Raw genomic sequence first — 15,875 nt, forward strand, 5'->3', positions numbered from 1 at the left:
AGATATAAAATTTTTTGTTAAAATTTTACTTTAAAAAAAAATTTTTTTTTTTAAGTGGGCGTGGTCCTTCTCCGATTTTGCTAATTTTTGTTAAGCGTACATATAGTAATAGGAGTAACGTTCCTGCCAAACTTCATAGTGTTATCTTCAACGACTGCCAAATTACAGCTTGCAAAATTTTTAAATTACCTTCTTTTAAAAGTGGGCGGTGCCACGCCCATTGTCCAAAATTTTACTAAGTTTCTATTCTGCGTCATAAATTCAACTCATTCACCATGTTTCGTCGCTTTATCTCTCTTTTGTAATGAATTATCGCATTTTTTCGGTTTTTCGAAATTTTCGATATCGAAAAAGTGGGCGTGGTTATAGTCCGATATCGGTCATTTTAAATAGCGATCTGAGACGAGTGCTCAGGAACCTACATACCAAATTTCATCAAGATACCTCAAAATTTACTCAAGTTATCGTGTTAACGGACGGACGGACGGACATGGCTCAATCAAATTTTTTTTCGATCCTGATTATTTTGATATATGGAAGCCTATATCTATTTCGATTCCTTTATATATGTACAACCAACCGTTATCCAATCAAACTTAATATATTCTGTGAGCTCTGCTCAACTGAGTATAAAAATAAAGTAAAACTAAAAAATAACAAGTAAGGAAGGCTAAGTTCGGGTGTAACCGAACACTACATACTCAGCTGAGAGCTTTGGAGACAAAATAAGGAAAAATCACCATGTAAGAAAATTAACCTAGGGTAACCATGGAATGGGTTTTTATGACTTGGGTAGTAAATGGAAGGTATTAATGAGTATTTTAAAAGGGAGTGGGCCATAGTTCTATAGGTGAACGCCATTTCGGGATATCGCCATAAATGTGGACCAGGGGTGACTCTAGAATGCGTTTGTACGATATGGGTATCAAATGAAAGGTGTTAATGAGTATTTTAAAAGGGAGCGGCCCTTAGTTCTATAGGTGGACGCCATTTCGGGATATCGCCATAAAGGTGGACCAGGGGTGACTCTAGAATGCGTTTGTACGATATGGGTATCAAATGAAAGGTGTTAATGAGTATTTTAAAAGGGAGTGGGCCTTAGTTCTATAGGTGGACGGCTTTTTCGAGATATCGCCATAAAGGCGGACCAGGGGTGACTCTAGAATGTGTTTGTACGATATGGGTATCAAATTAAAGGTGTTAATGAGGGTTTTAAAAGGGAGTGGCCCTTAGTTGTATATTTGAAGGCCTTTTCGAGATATCGAGCAAAATGTGTCGGGTACCGCTAATTTATTTATATATGCAATACTACGAACAGTATTCCTCCCAAAATTCCAAGGGCTTTTGATTTCGCCCTGCAAAACTTTTTCATTTTCTTCTACTTAATATGGTAGATGTCACACCCATTTTACAAAGTTTTTTCTAGAGTTATATTTTGCATCAATAAACCAATCCAATTACCATGATTCACCCCTATTTTCGTAGTTGGTATAGAATTATGGCATTTTTTTGATTTTTCGTAATTTTCGATGTCAAAACTATAGGCGTGGTCATAGTCGGATTTCGGCCATTTTTTTATACCAAGTTAAAGTGAGTTCAGATAAGTACGTGAACTAAGTTTAGTAAAGATATATCGATTTTTGTTCAAGTTATCGTGTTAACGGCCGAACGGAGGGAAAGACGGCCAACTGTGTATAAAAACTGGGCGTGGCTTCTACTGATGTCGCCCATTTTCACAGAAAACAGTTATCGTCATAGAACCTATGCCCCTACCAAATTTCACAAGGATTGGTAAATTTTTGTTCGACTTATGGCATTAAAACTATTCTAGACAAATTAAATGAAAAAGGGCGGAGCCACGCCCATTTTTAAATTTTCTTTTATTTTTGTATTTTGTTGCACCATATCATTACTGGAGTTAAATGTTGACATAATTTATTATATACTGTAAGGATATTGAATTTCTTCTAAAAATATGACTTTTAAAAAATTTTTTTTTAAAAAGTGGGCGTGTTCGTCATCCGATTTTGCTAATTTTTATTTGGCTCACATACAGTAATGTGAGTAACGTTCCTACCAAATTTCATCATGACATCTTCAACGACTGCCAAATTACAGCTTGCAAAACTTTTAAATTACCTTCTTTTAAAAGTGGGCGGTGCCACGCCCATTGTCCAAAATTTTACTCATTTTCTATTTTCCGTCAAAAGGTGAACCCACCTACCAAGTTTCATCGCTTTATCCGTCTTTGGTAATGAATTATCGCACTTTTTCTGTTTTTCGAAATTTTCGATATCCAATTTCGTTCATTTTAAATAGCGATCTGAGATGAGTGCCCAGGAACCTACATACCAAATTTCATCAAGATACCTCAAAATTTACTCAAGTTATCGTGTTAACGGACAGACGGACGGACGGACGGACATGGCTCAAGCAAATTTTTTTTCGATACTGATGATTTTGATATATGGAAGTCTATATCTATCTCGATTCCTTTATATCTGTTCAACCAACCGTTATCCAATCAAAGTTAATATACTCTGTGAGCTCTGCTCAACTGTGTATAAAAAAAATTTAACAAAACAAGTAGGAGACTAAATTCGTGTGAAACCGAATATTACATGCCCAGCTGTGCACTTGAAACGCTGTTGTTGCTTGCTTTGTGTGGTTAATAATGCTATAAGGCTGCGCAATAATACATATATGGTTCTATTCTGAACTAATTTTCGTCCAAAAGGTGCAAAAAGGATACAGAGGTTACCACTAATGAACTTGAGCGGGAAAAAATGCAGTATTCCTTCCCTTTCCCAACAAAAACTGTTTATTTTAAAATATAGGTATAACAGAACAATAAACATAAAAACACAAGTTCCATTGTACTAAAAGGCGTTTTCGCCGGTTAGGGGGAGTTTTTTTACCTACTTAGCTGTGCAAGTAGGAGTGGCTTTCGGGCGATTTCGTTCATTTTCAAAGCAAACAGTTGTATCTATTAAAAAATGTCTATATAATTAGCAAGGACAGTATCTCTGCAAATTTCAATGAAATATCTTTATTGGCTTTTGATTTACGGCTTGTAAAACTTCCAAATTTTCTTCTTCTAAATGTGCGTGTTGCCACGCCAGTTTATATATTAAAAGCAATCGTTTGTTATATTTTTAAAATAGGTTAATAGTTGCATAAAAAATTTAGTATATAAGTCTTTCATTTCTTCGAAAGAAAAAAGAATTGGTTTGGTTCAACTAGCTAAAAACTTAAAGGCAACGGTTTACTGTAACTTTATAGCAAAAAATTTTACAGCAGAAAAAAAAACTTTTTTATGACTCTTTTCTAAAGTACACTTTAAGGTCTATCTGTCCGAGATAGTATACCAAGTGATGGTTCCATTAGAAAAACGAAAAAAAAATTGTACATAAATCACTTTATTGCACGTTTCAGAAAGGGCAACACTGGCCAAATAGGTCTGTCTCCATAATTTTATAGTTTTTAATACATCTAACAATCCCATGTAGCCTTTTAATGTTCAATTTTGGTACCGTTAATTTGTATGTACTGAAGTACATAGTAATTACATACTTAAATTTAAAAATTTTATTCAGTCCCCTAAGCATATTGTAATTTTCGACAATTACAAAGCCATTTGATTATTCGTGCATTTCGTTCAACAATCGATGGTGGCTCAGAGGGTCGATATGGTTGTGTAGTTTGTAGTTGCGTTTCTGTACTATCCGGCAACCTCATCGAATCCACCGTACTCACATCAGAGAAGAACACAGTACTAGATTCTTCTGAGTCTGTATCCCCACTTTGGCGCCGTCTTGGTACACTATATATCTCATGAAATTTCTCATCATTTAAGCCAAGACGATCAAAAAATCTTTCAAGCTCTTCAAAATGTTCATCCGCTCCATATATATCAAGTACGATTGTTTCTTCGCGTTCATTTAATTTATTAATCGAAGGTGTTGACGCCGACTGGCCTATAGAAACGTTATAGTTTTTCCCTGACGGAATATATGTATCCGTAGAGAAACATTTTGGAAAGAAATAGGAAGATTGTTCCATTTTGCCGTGATACGGTTCTACACGCTCCAAACTTTGCGCCGTTACACTGCTAGTTTGTGATGGCGCATTTGGCAGTGAAATTCGATTACGTGTCTTAAAACGTATACAACGTTGTCGTTTGAACTGTATTGGGGGTGGACTTATATCCTCAATTGAAGGCGCTGAGCCTGGGCTTTGAGCTGTAGAGCTTTTAGGTGATTTTACACTGCCGCTACTGTACACAGATGTACTGAAGAGCTGTTGCTGATCCTGCTCATGAACTTGTTGCTGTGTATGATGAAGTTGAAGATTTTGAAAGCTTGGTACATTAGAGAATCTTGACTCTTCCATATCGTAATGTGGTGGCATTGAAGGTGATGGAGGTGTATAACCATCTTGAAAAGCCTCCGGTACTTCTGGTGTCGAAAAATTAAAGAAATAGTCATCTGATCCGAAACGTGACCCATTCTTACAATTGCATTCAACACAATCATCATTTCCCGATCGTAAATATGAAGAGGAGGAATAGCCAACCCTACCACCATTTGAGTTGGCACTATGTTGTGTTGACGAACCAGAGTCTCGTCGGTACTCCATTGGTGTGGGTATGGTATTAAGACAGCAATTTTTTGAACTCACTTGCGCGTATATATCATGATTGATACTATTGCGTTGCTGTCGGTAACAAGGTTCACTACGATGAGTATAATGACCGGACGAGCCACCCGAGTCACGGTTAAGTGAAGATTCGCCAGCTGATTTGATTGAACGATTGCCTCTGCTGCAGCAACTGAGTATTTCGCTATGGGGCGAATGGCGACTTATTTGAGAATGCAAATCGGGTAATGATTTATGGCTATTAATATTGTACTGAGAGTTAGGATCGGCGGCCATTTCATGTGAATGTGAATGTGAACGCTGATAATTGTATCTAAAAAGAATAACATGGTAATAAAAATTGTAAACACCTAAAATTTTAATGCAACTACATACCTCGAACGAGATTCATTTTTGATTGTTTCTGCAGCGTACTCTGCTGGCGGACTAATGGGCCTATAATTCTCCGTCAGTACAAGGGGTTCATCACCATTACTATTCTCAGCACCATAATTGTAAGTATTATCAAATAATTGTGGTGATAGAAACGCGGGTGGAGGCAATCGTATACCCGTATCATCGCCGTTAGAGAAGCTTACCGGTGTTAACTGCAAAAGGAATGTGACATGAGGTAAAGTCTGTAAAAAAAATTCCCATGCACTAAATAATATACCTCATTTCCATCAATAACGCCACCGCGAACGCTATTCTTGTTCGCAACCTCCATCTTTCGTAACAGATCTTCACGATAACTACGTTCATTTGTGCGTTCTCTCGCTGAGTCTACGCAAACGCTACTGCCAGCTAACATCATTCGTACCTTGCTTTGCAAAAAATTGCTTGATGATGGTGCGCTGTGACGTGCAATATTTGTGCCACTTATGTGAGTATGATGATGACGATGGTGCTGATACGTACTTGAGTGTCCACTTTGAAGTAAGGAGACCGTTGAAGAAGATGGTATACTATAGCGATGCTTATTACGCGCATCATGTGTATCTAATGCGGGAGGATAACAAGGTGACTGGTACCGGCCAACACCACTTAATTCATCGCGTTCATCTACATCACTGCTGCGTCCACGTTTCCCAATACTGGCAATAGTGGCAGAGCGATAACTGGATTGATGTATTCTATCCATGACAGCTTCAGACTTAATGAAATAAGATTTTGTTTCAGCCAAGAGCTCCACGGCTGATTTTGGTTTATTATGATATCGTCCACCACGATAAAGACTTGGATGACCCCAGTAGTTTCGACACGTATCATTGGAAGCTGTTGCCGTAGTACCACTCGAATAAGAATGTTGATGAAAGATCCCGCCACCACCTGCACCAGTATTACTGCCAGTACTTACCGCCGCTAAGTAGGTAGCAGGTGGTAACGAAGAATTGAAGGACTGTGATTGATGTGTGGAAAATGCAAGGGAGTTGCTGTGCGTATTAATACCCATGGACCTATCGACACTTCTCAACCCACCCACTCCATAAAGACGATGATTTTGTTTTGTAATCGACGCATTGGATCGCGAATATTTCGGCATTTTATTAGTTGTGGTGTACATAGGCGTGGGTGGTGGATGCTGAGAGCGATGCGCTAAACTAGTGCACGAAATGTTGCTGCCATGATGTTGACCGGGACTTGAGCTTCCACAGCCGTGCACAACTGCATCCATTTACAGAATGTGAAACCACTAGCTGATAAGGCGCTGTAGAAAAAAAAAATTTAATAAAAGTGGTTAATCAGTTTCTTTTATACAATACAATTAAATGATTGCGTTGCATGGAGTGCTCTCAAAAACAAAATTATAATAAATAATTTGGCCTTTACCAGCTCCCAACAAGACCTTGCAACAAAAAAGCTCACCTACTCAGCAGTAAATAACGGACAGAGGCAGGAGATGCAAGTGGCGCTTGACAGCGACATGCGCAGCAACAAGAGGGCTCGATATACTATAATTTTACCCTTTTTGTGTATGTTAAGGAATTAAATTTTCATTAAAATATATCAGATGAAAAATCCTTTGCAGATTGGTAGAATTTCAGATCTTAATTATAAAATGCGAAAAGATAATTAATTTGCAGTTTAGTTAAAATCCCATTTCCCCTGTATTTCCAGCATGATTAATTACCTAATTATTCAACGAATTTATTATTTCACAAGCGATAATTCATATACATCTGTGTATATGTATATACGTAAAGTTATATCTGTCTAACATTACGATTGCGAGTATTCATCTCAAAAAGATTTCACTTAATTTTTAAATCTATATTTGATTACATTATTGTTTACTTAAGATTATTATTTAAAAATTATTTACACTTTCTCTTCGATTTTGACTGTGTTTATGAGTTAACTTATTGTTCGACTGATAGCATTTGCTCAAGAACTTTTTGCCGAGCTTTTGCTTGTGCATGAAGAGAGTAGTAAATAGCATATACATATATATATATATGAGGCATTCCATATGAAAAGATAGGTCGACTTCTCCGATTTTCTTCAAATTCGGAAGACATGTAGTATTTGACGTCTATAATAGTGTGTGAAAATATTTTTTTAAATTTTGAATATTTTGGATTTTATTGACAGTTGAAAATTTTTGAAAGCTTTTCTTTGAGTTAAAATATCTTTTAAGCTATTAATTTAAAACAAAATCTTTTACTACAAAAGGTCTTTTAAATTATTGAAGTTTATAAAAAAGTTTTATGTTCTCAAATTTTTGAAAAATAATATGATTGAAAAATAAAATATGTTCTTAACCTACCCTTCAAATTTAAAAGAATGTTTATTTTTTTGTTTTCGAGAAAAAAAATTTGAAAATTTTATGTTGAATAAATCTATGATTTTTACGCACAGTAAGTTTGTGATACAAAAATTATTACACTATATAAATCTTCGAAATGGCATAAATATTATGAAAATGTAGTTTTATATTTTAAATTAGGTCATTTTTTTATTACTTTAAAAATTTTACAATCGCTCTCATTACAAGTCGATACAACTTTACATTTAATTTCGTTGCTTGAAAAGGGTATAAAGCTGTGGAATGACCGGTTGTCATTGATTCGAACAGCTGTAGCGAAACGCTGCTTTAGGAAATCTTTTTCTTTTTGGTAATCAGCTTTGGAACAGAAACCAATTTGCATTGTTTTAAATTCGTTTTTGACAGTATTAAAAAATTCAATTGGCGTAGTAATTGGTGTGGAGCCAGGACGGCGTAAACTTTCTCGTTGAACAAATCTTTTAACAGTACCACCGATTCCATCACAAGCGTTTTTACCATGCGATATGGCAAAAAAGTGACATTCCGCTTTTATATTAAAATCCTGAAAGTGATACATTAAATTAATAAAATTTTATTTATTTTTATATTGTGAAACTGCGCCATCTGGAAAGTAGTAAATTTTTTTAACATTGTCGGTACAAGCCAATTAATCATTTTCTTTTGAAATAAATAAACAGCAGTGGTATCATGGATATTACACTCTGAGATGAGTACAAAGCTCTCAAATAAGAAGCTCTTATTCTTATACTTTTCTGCGCGATAAACAACAAAGGGGTGAGGTGTAACTTGATTGCTATTCCAGTGGTAATCCTGAATGGCGTTCTGAACCAGAAAAGTGAAATTTTCAGAGAAGTCACCAACTACTATAAATTCGCCTTCCTTTAATTGAAGTTTCAGTGCTTTGAAGAACTTGTTTTGGTTCTTGGCTATAAAACTGTGTGTTAAAAGTACTGATGCATCGGCTTTCAGCATTTCAATAAACGTATGAGTATCTTTATTCACTGTTTCTATAGCAGAAAATACATTCCCTGGGACGTAGTTCCGCAAATTTACTGAATCCAACTTTAAATCAGGATACATATTTTTAACTTCGACATAAGCTTCTTTCAGATTGCACAAGACCAATCGTTTCTGAATTCTTTACTTGTTCCATCCGTTTGTCTTACAGATATGCAATCGTTCTGCCAGGCATAAGTCGACTAATATCATCTGACCTATAAAAATTTTGGACTACGGAAATATCATTTTCGGAAATCTTCCTTCCTGATATTTTTTTTGTTGGGTGGGAACCAAATCCAAACATATTTTGGTTTTTTTTTCGCATGGGAAGCTAACTTATAAGTTGTATTAAATTCTTTTTGGAGTTTGTATGCTGTCCAACTTGGTGGAGAAATTGTCAACCAAAAAATCTTTTCTCAATAATTCGAAATGGTTTGAAACTTTTTCTTTACAGATAAAAACATTTCCAAGCCGTCATCTCCTCCTGTATACACTTCACTATCTTCATCAGAACTTATATTTGGTGATGGATTTACTTCGGAACCTGTTTTTACATTGGAAAATTTAGTTTCATTCAATGGACTTTTAATAATACTATTGCCAACCTCTTTAGATGGTACAGCATCTTTTAGAATTTTAATCCTGCAGAAAAAGCAGACATATCCCCCAAATTGGCTAGTTTTTTTCATAGTTTTGGCGTGCATTTACCTACATTTTTTTTAACCCAGTTGTGATTAGTCAAATCAAATGGATTACAACAAAATTTTTTACTTGGCATTTTTGGGAATCAGAATATGTATATATGTACGATAGTTTGTAAGAAATACAGCGAACAGCTCTGGAGAAGAACCTTTCCTTGTATGAATCAAATAGCAAATGACTATGAAATGCAAACAATTTTCATAAGGTAATAAATAAAAGAAGTTCACAAAATCAATGACTACTGCGATAGAATAAACAAAAAATAACTGAAGTGTATGTTCCCGTTATTAATAAGTGGAATTCATTACATTATCGGTGCTAACCTTCATTACTTTACACTGAAAAAAAATTTTATTTTATTTTTCAATCATATTATTTTTCAAAATTTTGATAACATAAAATTTTTTTTATAAACTTCAATAATTTTAAAAACTTTTTGTAGTAAAAGTTTTTTTTCTAAAATTAATAGTTTAAAAGATATTTTAACTCAAAGAAAAGCTTTCAAAAATTTTCAACTGTCAATAAAATCCAAAATATTCAAAAATTTAAAAAAATATTTTCACACACGATTCCAGACGTCAAATAATACACGTCTTCCGAATTTGAAGGAAATCGGAGAGGTCGACCTATCTTTTCATATGGAATGTCTCATATATATTTATATAAGGAAATAGTCTGATGCTTTTAGCAAACTTTAATTGCAAAAGCTTTAGAACAGGATTGAGTCATTTTGAAATCAAACAAATCAAAATAAAAAATAAAAAATTATTCATTTTGAATTTTTTGATTGATGAATAAAAAGTTATTCGTTATTCAAAATATCCTGATTGATGATAATCGGTCATTCTTATTTTTGTAAGTTATGGGTAAAGAGTTGAGTTATTATTCCTTATTTAAAAAATTTGGAATAACAATAAAATTTCAATTTTTATTCAGTTATTCAAAAATAAAAAAATAAACCCTCGAGATGCCCTGAAAATATACCCATATGCGTAACAAGTTCGCTTGTAGTTCTGATAATATTGAGAGGATTTTGGGGAGTATTCCCAGGGTTTCTGGGGTAATTTCGGGGACACCCTCTGGATCCTCCCAGGGCCTTTCGGGACTCCCTCGGGATCATTTGGGGGTCATTATGGGATGGTTTTGGGGACTCCATCGTGGTCATTTGTGGGTCATTTTGGAATGGTTTTGGGGACTCCCACGGGGTCATTTTGGGATCTTTCCGGGATGGTTTTGGGGACTTCCTCGGGGTCATTTGGGGTCCTTCCCGGAATTACCCCCAATTGACCCCCGGGGAGTCCCCAAAAAGATCTCGGAATGACCTCCAAATGACCCCGAGGGAGTCCACAAAACCTACTCGGAATGACGCCAAATGACCCCCGGGGGGTGCCCAAAAATATCCCTGAATTACCCACAAATGACCCCGTTGGAGTCCCCAAAACCATCCCAGAACGACCCCCAAATGACCCCGAGGGAGTCCCGAAAGACCACGGGAGGATCTAGAGGGTGTCCCCGAAATTACCCCAAAAACCCTGGGAATACTCCCCAAAATCATCTCAATATTACTATAAGAAGCATCAGAACTACAAGCGAACTTGTTACGCATATGGGTATATTTGCAGGGCATCTCGAGGGTTTATTTTTTATTTTTGAATAATTGAATAAAAATTGAAATTTTATTGTTATTCCAAATTTTTTAAATAAGGAATAATAACTCAACTCTACTCAAAATTAAAAAAAAAAAACAAGAACGACCGATTATCATCAATCAGGATATTTTGAATAACGAATAACTTTTTATTCAACAATCAAAAAATTTAAAATGATGAATAATTTTTTATTTTTTATTTTTTCGTCAATCGTTATTCAAATTTGTTGATAACGCCCATCCCTACTTTAGAATACCTATAAGTATGTGAACACCTTCCTTATTTCAAATCAGAGTTTTTAAGGAATGCATTCCATTTGGAAAAATTATTATTTTTACTTTTTGGTTTTTTCCGGAATAATGAATAAAAAGAGTTAGTGATTATTGCTTTTTGCATTCCGGAGTAATTATTCCTTTTCTTACTCCTATTTTTTTTTTTTTTATTCCATGGATTGCATTTATTGGACTTGAATACTAGGAGGAAGGCATTCTGCCATCCTTTATATGACTTAATCTACACTTATGTATTGTACCGAATTTTGGAAAACTCCCGATTATTTTGAAGCTTCGAATATCTGAACTGTCGAATAAATAACTCAAATATTCAGTATAGTAAAACATTCTTTTTTTAGACTACTTTGGGAGTAGTACTTCACAATTACAACTATCGCGTACTTCACTAGTAGCATGTTTAAATCAAACTGATTGATAATTCCTCAGCTTACGCTGCTTTTATACTCTCTGTTGCCTTTTTCGCATAAATCTCCAAGGGTCTAGGCTTTTCACCGACAACCTTCTCGAACAGCTGCTTATTTATTTCTCCATTGTGTATCTGGTTGTAACCTTGCTTCTATGTCAAGCAGAAAGAAAAACAATTTTTAACAGCATTCGCGTTTTATTAAGCTTAATTACGTAAGTAAAGGTCCACACCGTTAACGAAATAGCAAAGTTGTATAACAATATTTTGAAACAATTGCAACTTGTTATACAACCAAGTTATCGAATTCCTTTGATCTTTACCGACACCGTCTGGGTAACATGTAACCTGCTATAAAAACAAAAAAAAAGTTACATAACATCGTGTTATACAACATTTTTCAGTTGAATTTCTAACAAGTTACATAACATTGGTTATATAACTGTTTGTAACACGTTTTGTTACTGGTGTGGACGCACCTTACGAGGAAGCTTTAAAGCAATATATTCACCACCGCTTGACAAATAACAATGTTCAATTATTTCTAGTGTACAATCTCTTTTTAAGCATTTTTTGACAGGTTGATTTTACCGTAAGGCACAGGAATTATTAATATGATTTTACAGTAGAAGAGAGATTAATATGTACATATTGTTACGAATATTAGTAACACTAAGGGGTACTGTTATCTCTAAGCCGATGTTAAGAGTGACTTGTATGCCCTTCCATAAATCAATCATTATGTATCTTTTTCATTATGTATCTACATAAACGAATCAATCATTATGTATACACATATGTACATACACGCAGCGGAGAAGAGATGCACAAACACATGCAGATATCTTATCTGAGATGCTCCCAAAAGTATGTAATTGTAATGAGAAGCTATACACGTGCATCTGTAGTTATAATTATATGGCAGTAACTAAGTAAATTCTGGAAGCGCCTAGAGGATGCAACGAGGAAATCACAGAGCATAAAAGCACCAACAGTAGAGGCGCGAGAGTCAGTTTTGATTAAGCACGCTATCTGTCGAGCAATAGTAGAGTTATTTATTGTGAAGTACTTTAATAAAAGCCATTTTGCATTATTAAATATTGGAGTTATTTATTTAACAGTTTAGTGATTCTAACTTAGCAGAAGGTTGCAAATAAGAGGATTTGCAGTAAATTCGTTACAATTGGTGTCAGAAGAGGAATTGTTGAATAAATTCCGAATATTGCAAATACAACTTCGACATGGCAAAGTTGAGTGAATTGAGGATCCAGCAACTGAAAAAGGAGTTGGAGAACCGTGGATTGAATACAACCGGCAATAAGATTGAACTTCAAGCACGGCTACGAGAGGTAATGGAGTCGCAAGGAATTGATGTGGACGAGTATGTCTTTTATCCTGATGGGGACGAGATAACAACAAAAATTTAAGATAAAAACGAAACATCGCAGACAGTTACGAGCACAGACTTGAACATGATTTTGGCTTCAATATCTGCATAAACATCGACAGTAACATCAATTTCGTCGCAAATTTCAGAAATGTCATAAATGTCATCCCAACTGGAATTGCAGGAGACACGCATCAAATCCAAGATTGAAGCACAATTGGATGAACAGAAAACATACATGGCGTCACAAATTGCAGAACAATTAAAAAAGCAAGAGGCACGCATAACATTACAACTCGAAGCACAGGAAGAGCGTATCTCAATGAAGCTGGAGGCTTAGGAAACCAAAGCTGGAGACTTTTAGTGAACGACAAGATAAAATGGAGACCGAGGAGTTGCAACTAAATCGCCCATCAGTTTCACCGAGTGATCCAAAGGTAAAAACACTATCGTGTAGTGATTACAATCGTTAAAAACGAGCAATGATCGGCTTACAACATGTTCGTGTAGAGACATTAGTTGGTCCATTGCTGCATTACAGTGGAGTATAATGGTAAGTATTCCAGTGGACCACATGATCGAAAGATTTTTGCAGGGGACGTTACGGAAATGAACACAGGAAACAAATCTACCAAATAGAATTGCAAAACCGTCACCAAAGAGCGAATGAGACTTTGCAGGAGTTTGCCTCGGATGTTGAAAGATTGGCTCATCTCGCAAATGCGGACGCACCTGTGGAATACACTGAAAGGGTAAAGATTCAGAGCTTTATAAATGACATACGGGACGTCGAAACAAAGCGAGCTACATACGCAAACCCAAAGCCAACATTCGCAGAAACGGTTTCACAAGCTCTGATTCAGGAAACAGCGTCGCTTCTGTGTAAGCCAGTTTTCAAAGCACGCCGTGTGGAAGTATAAAGGCCAGACTGGGTAGACGCAATATTGGAGGCGCTGAAAGATCGCAAAAGCGGAGTGAGAGAGTTATCAAATGCTTCAAATGTGGGAAGCCCGGTCACATTGCACGTCATTGCGATCTTGATCCTAGTGGTTGCAACAGCATGAGTGGTCTTAATAACAAAGATGGAGGGGATGAGCAAAAGCGAGTAAGATGTAGAGATCAAGAGCTAGATTCAGATATTGAATGCCCTGTGATATCTGTCGCAAATTGGCAGAAAATCGAGCAGTCTTACCGTCAGAGGGAATGTGGATGGCAAAGAACGTACTGACTGTAGATACGGGCGCATCTCATTCCTTGATTCGATCTGATTTGGTCTACAGGAGAGTAAAGTCATTACCTGGAGCAAGGTTGCGTACGGTCACTGGCGAGTATAACCAAGTCCGGGGAGAAGTGATCTGTGAAGTCTTAATTGGGAAGGTCATGGTTTTACACAAATTCGTTTTGGCGGAGATTGTTGATGAAGTTATATTGGGAGTGGTTTCTTGGTTGGCCATGACATCAAGATTGATATGCAGAGAAGGGTTCTGCGTTATGAGAACCACGATATATCACTTAACTTCAGTTTGGAGAAAGTGTTCAGCAGTAATGGAGTACTGGTGGAGAAGACTCGACTCGGGAAAACCACGAAAGTCAAAGGTAAAGGTTGATGGATCGAATGGGCCAAATAAAGCGAAATCAAAAGTACCTGCGAGAGAAACACTGGCATTGACAAAACCTAATGGACGCACTAAAACGACTGAAAGAATTTTCCAGAAAGAATGCAAGGGTGGTTTCAAGCCATCGCGCACTTCTGTTGGGAAACGTCGGAACGATACTGAGTATATGAAGCCAATCCGTCAAGAGCAAGCTCTACAAAGTAGTTCATTGGCCAAAAAACAGAGTGCGATGGAACGATCAAGGATAGTGAGTAGTAAGATGAAACGCAGGTACGATGAGAAAAATAAATCGGAAGATTTCTTGGAGGGAGATTTGGTACTGTTGTACAACACTCACCGGCGGAAAGGTGTCCCCGAAATTGCAGTGTAATTGGGAAGGCCCATACAAAGTTTTAAAACGGATCAACGATGTAGTGTACCGCATACAAACCATTGGCAAACCACGAACCAAAATGAAAGTGGTTCATTTGGAAAGGCTGGCAGCGTTTAGATCGAGAGATTTGTCCGATCGGGACGATCAGGCTTAGGTGGAGGGCAGTGTTACGAATATTAGCAACACTAAGGGGTACTGTCATCTCTAAGCCGATGCTAAGAATGACTTGTATGCACATCCATAAATCAACCATTATGTATCTACATAAACGAATCAATCATTATGTCTACACATATGTACGTACACGCAGCGGAGAAGAGATGCACAAACACATGAAGATATCTTATCTGAGATGCTCCCAAAAGTATACAATTGTAATTGTGGGAGTGTCGCTCACAAGTACACGCGCATATGAGAAGCTATACACGTGCATCTGTAGTTATAATTATATGGCAGTAACTAAGTAAATTCTGGAAGCGCCTAGAAGATGCAACGAGGAAATCAGTGAGTATAAAAGCACCAACAGTAGAGGCGCGAGAGTCAGTTTTGATTAAGCACGCTATTTGTCGAGCAATAATAGAGTTATTTATTGTGAAGTACTTTAATAAAGACCATTTTGCATTATTAAATATTGGAGTTATTTATTCAACAGTTTAGTAATTCGAACTTAGCAGAAGGTTGCAAATAAGAGGATTTGCAGTAAATTCGTTACAATATGTACTTACATACGTAGAACTTGGATGAAGTTCATGTATGTAAGCATGTACCGTATGCGAATGAAGGTAAAGGAAAACATTATTACTCTTAGCTAATGCAAGTAAATAAGGCAGTGGAGGCGGCAACATTCCCCCCTTTGCAAGGGAGTTAGGTATACACGAGCTTGTCATCCTGAGTTATGCCGACGTCCAGCACGGCTGCTTCGATACCAGGCCTTGCAAACACATCTGTACTGGTTTTAACCTTGACACGACGGAGTTGGCCGTCTTTGGCTATGATTATTTGAATGATTACACCTTTCGGCCAGCTG

At 36.5% G+C, this 15,875-nt stretch overlaps 1 protein-coding gene across 6 annotated transcripts; it reads right to left on the minus strand.

Moving 5' to 3' along the window:
• Window positions 1-3,403: 3,403 nt before the first annotated feature.
• On the minus strand, window positions 3,404-7,002 carry LOC137253964 (uncharacterized). 6 transcript variants are annotated; one of them, XM_067791571.1, is made up of 5 exons: window positions 6,770-7,002; window positions 6,505-6,603; window positions 5,312-6,346; window positions 5,035-5,246; window positions 3,404-4,972 (listed from the first exon to the last, which is right to left on the minus strand). In XM_067791571.1, exons 3-5 carry the CDS (start codon window positions 6,311-6,313, stop codon window positions 3,601-3,603), a joined length of 2,586 nt encoding a protein of 861 aa, XP_067647672.1. In that variant the 5' UTR covers window positions 6,314-6,346; window positions 6,505-6,603; window positions 6,770-7,002; the 3' UTR covers window positions 3,404-3,600. The 6 variants fall into 6 exon arrangements, with proteins under 6 accessions (XP_067647672.1, XP_067647670.1, XP_067647669.1 ...); XM_067791569.1 differs by having other exon boundaries at window positions 6,505-6,685; XM_067791568.1 differs by lacking the exon at window positions 6,505-6,603.
• Between the last annotated feature and the right edge of the window lie 8,873 nt (window positions 7,003-15,875).

The sequence above is a fragment of the Eurosta solidaginis genome, chromosome 5, assembly GCF_040869045.1.
Source record: "Eurosta solidaginis isolate ZX-2024a chromosome 5, ASM4086904v1, whole genome shotgun sequence".
Lineage (NCBI taxonomy): Eukaryota > Metazoa > Arthropoda > Insecta > Diptera > Tephritidae > Eurosta > Eurosta solidaginis.

Bases quoted from the DNA above. Each gene is read 5' to 3' on its own strand.
- LOC137253964 (XM_067791568.1), bottom strand. From the start codon at position 6,313: ATGGATGCAGTTGTGCACGGCTGTGGAAGCTCAAGTCCCGGTCAACAT. The intron at 5,247-5,311 runs GTATATTATTTA...TTCCTTTTGCAG, and splicing joins GCGTTATTGATGGAAATGAG to TTAACACCGGTAAGCTTCTC. The intron at 4,973-5,034 runs GTATGTAGTTGC...TATTCTTTTTAG, and splicing joins AAAAATGAATCTCGTTCGAG to ATACAATTATCAGCGTTCAC.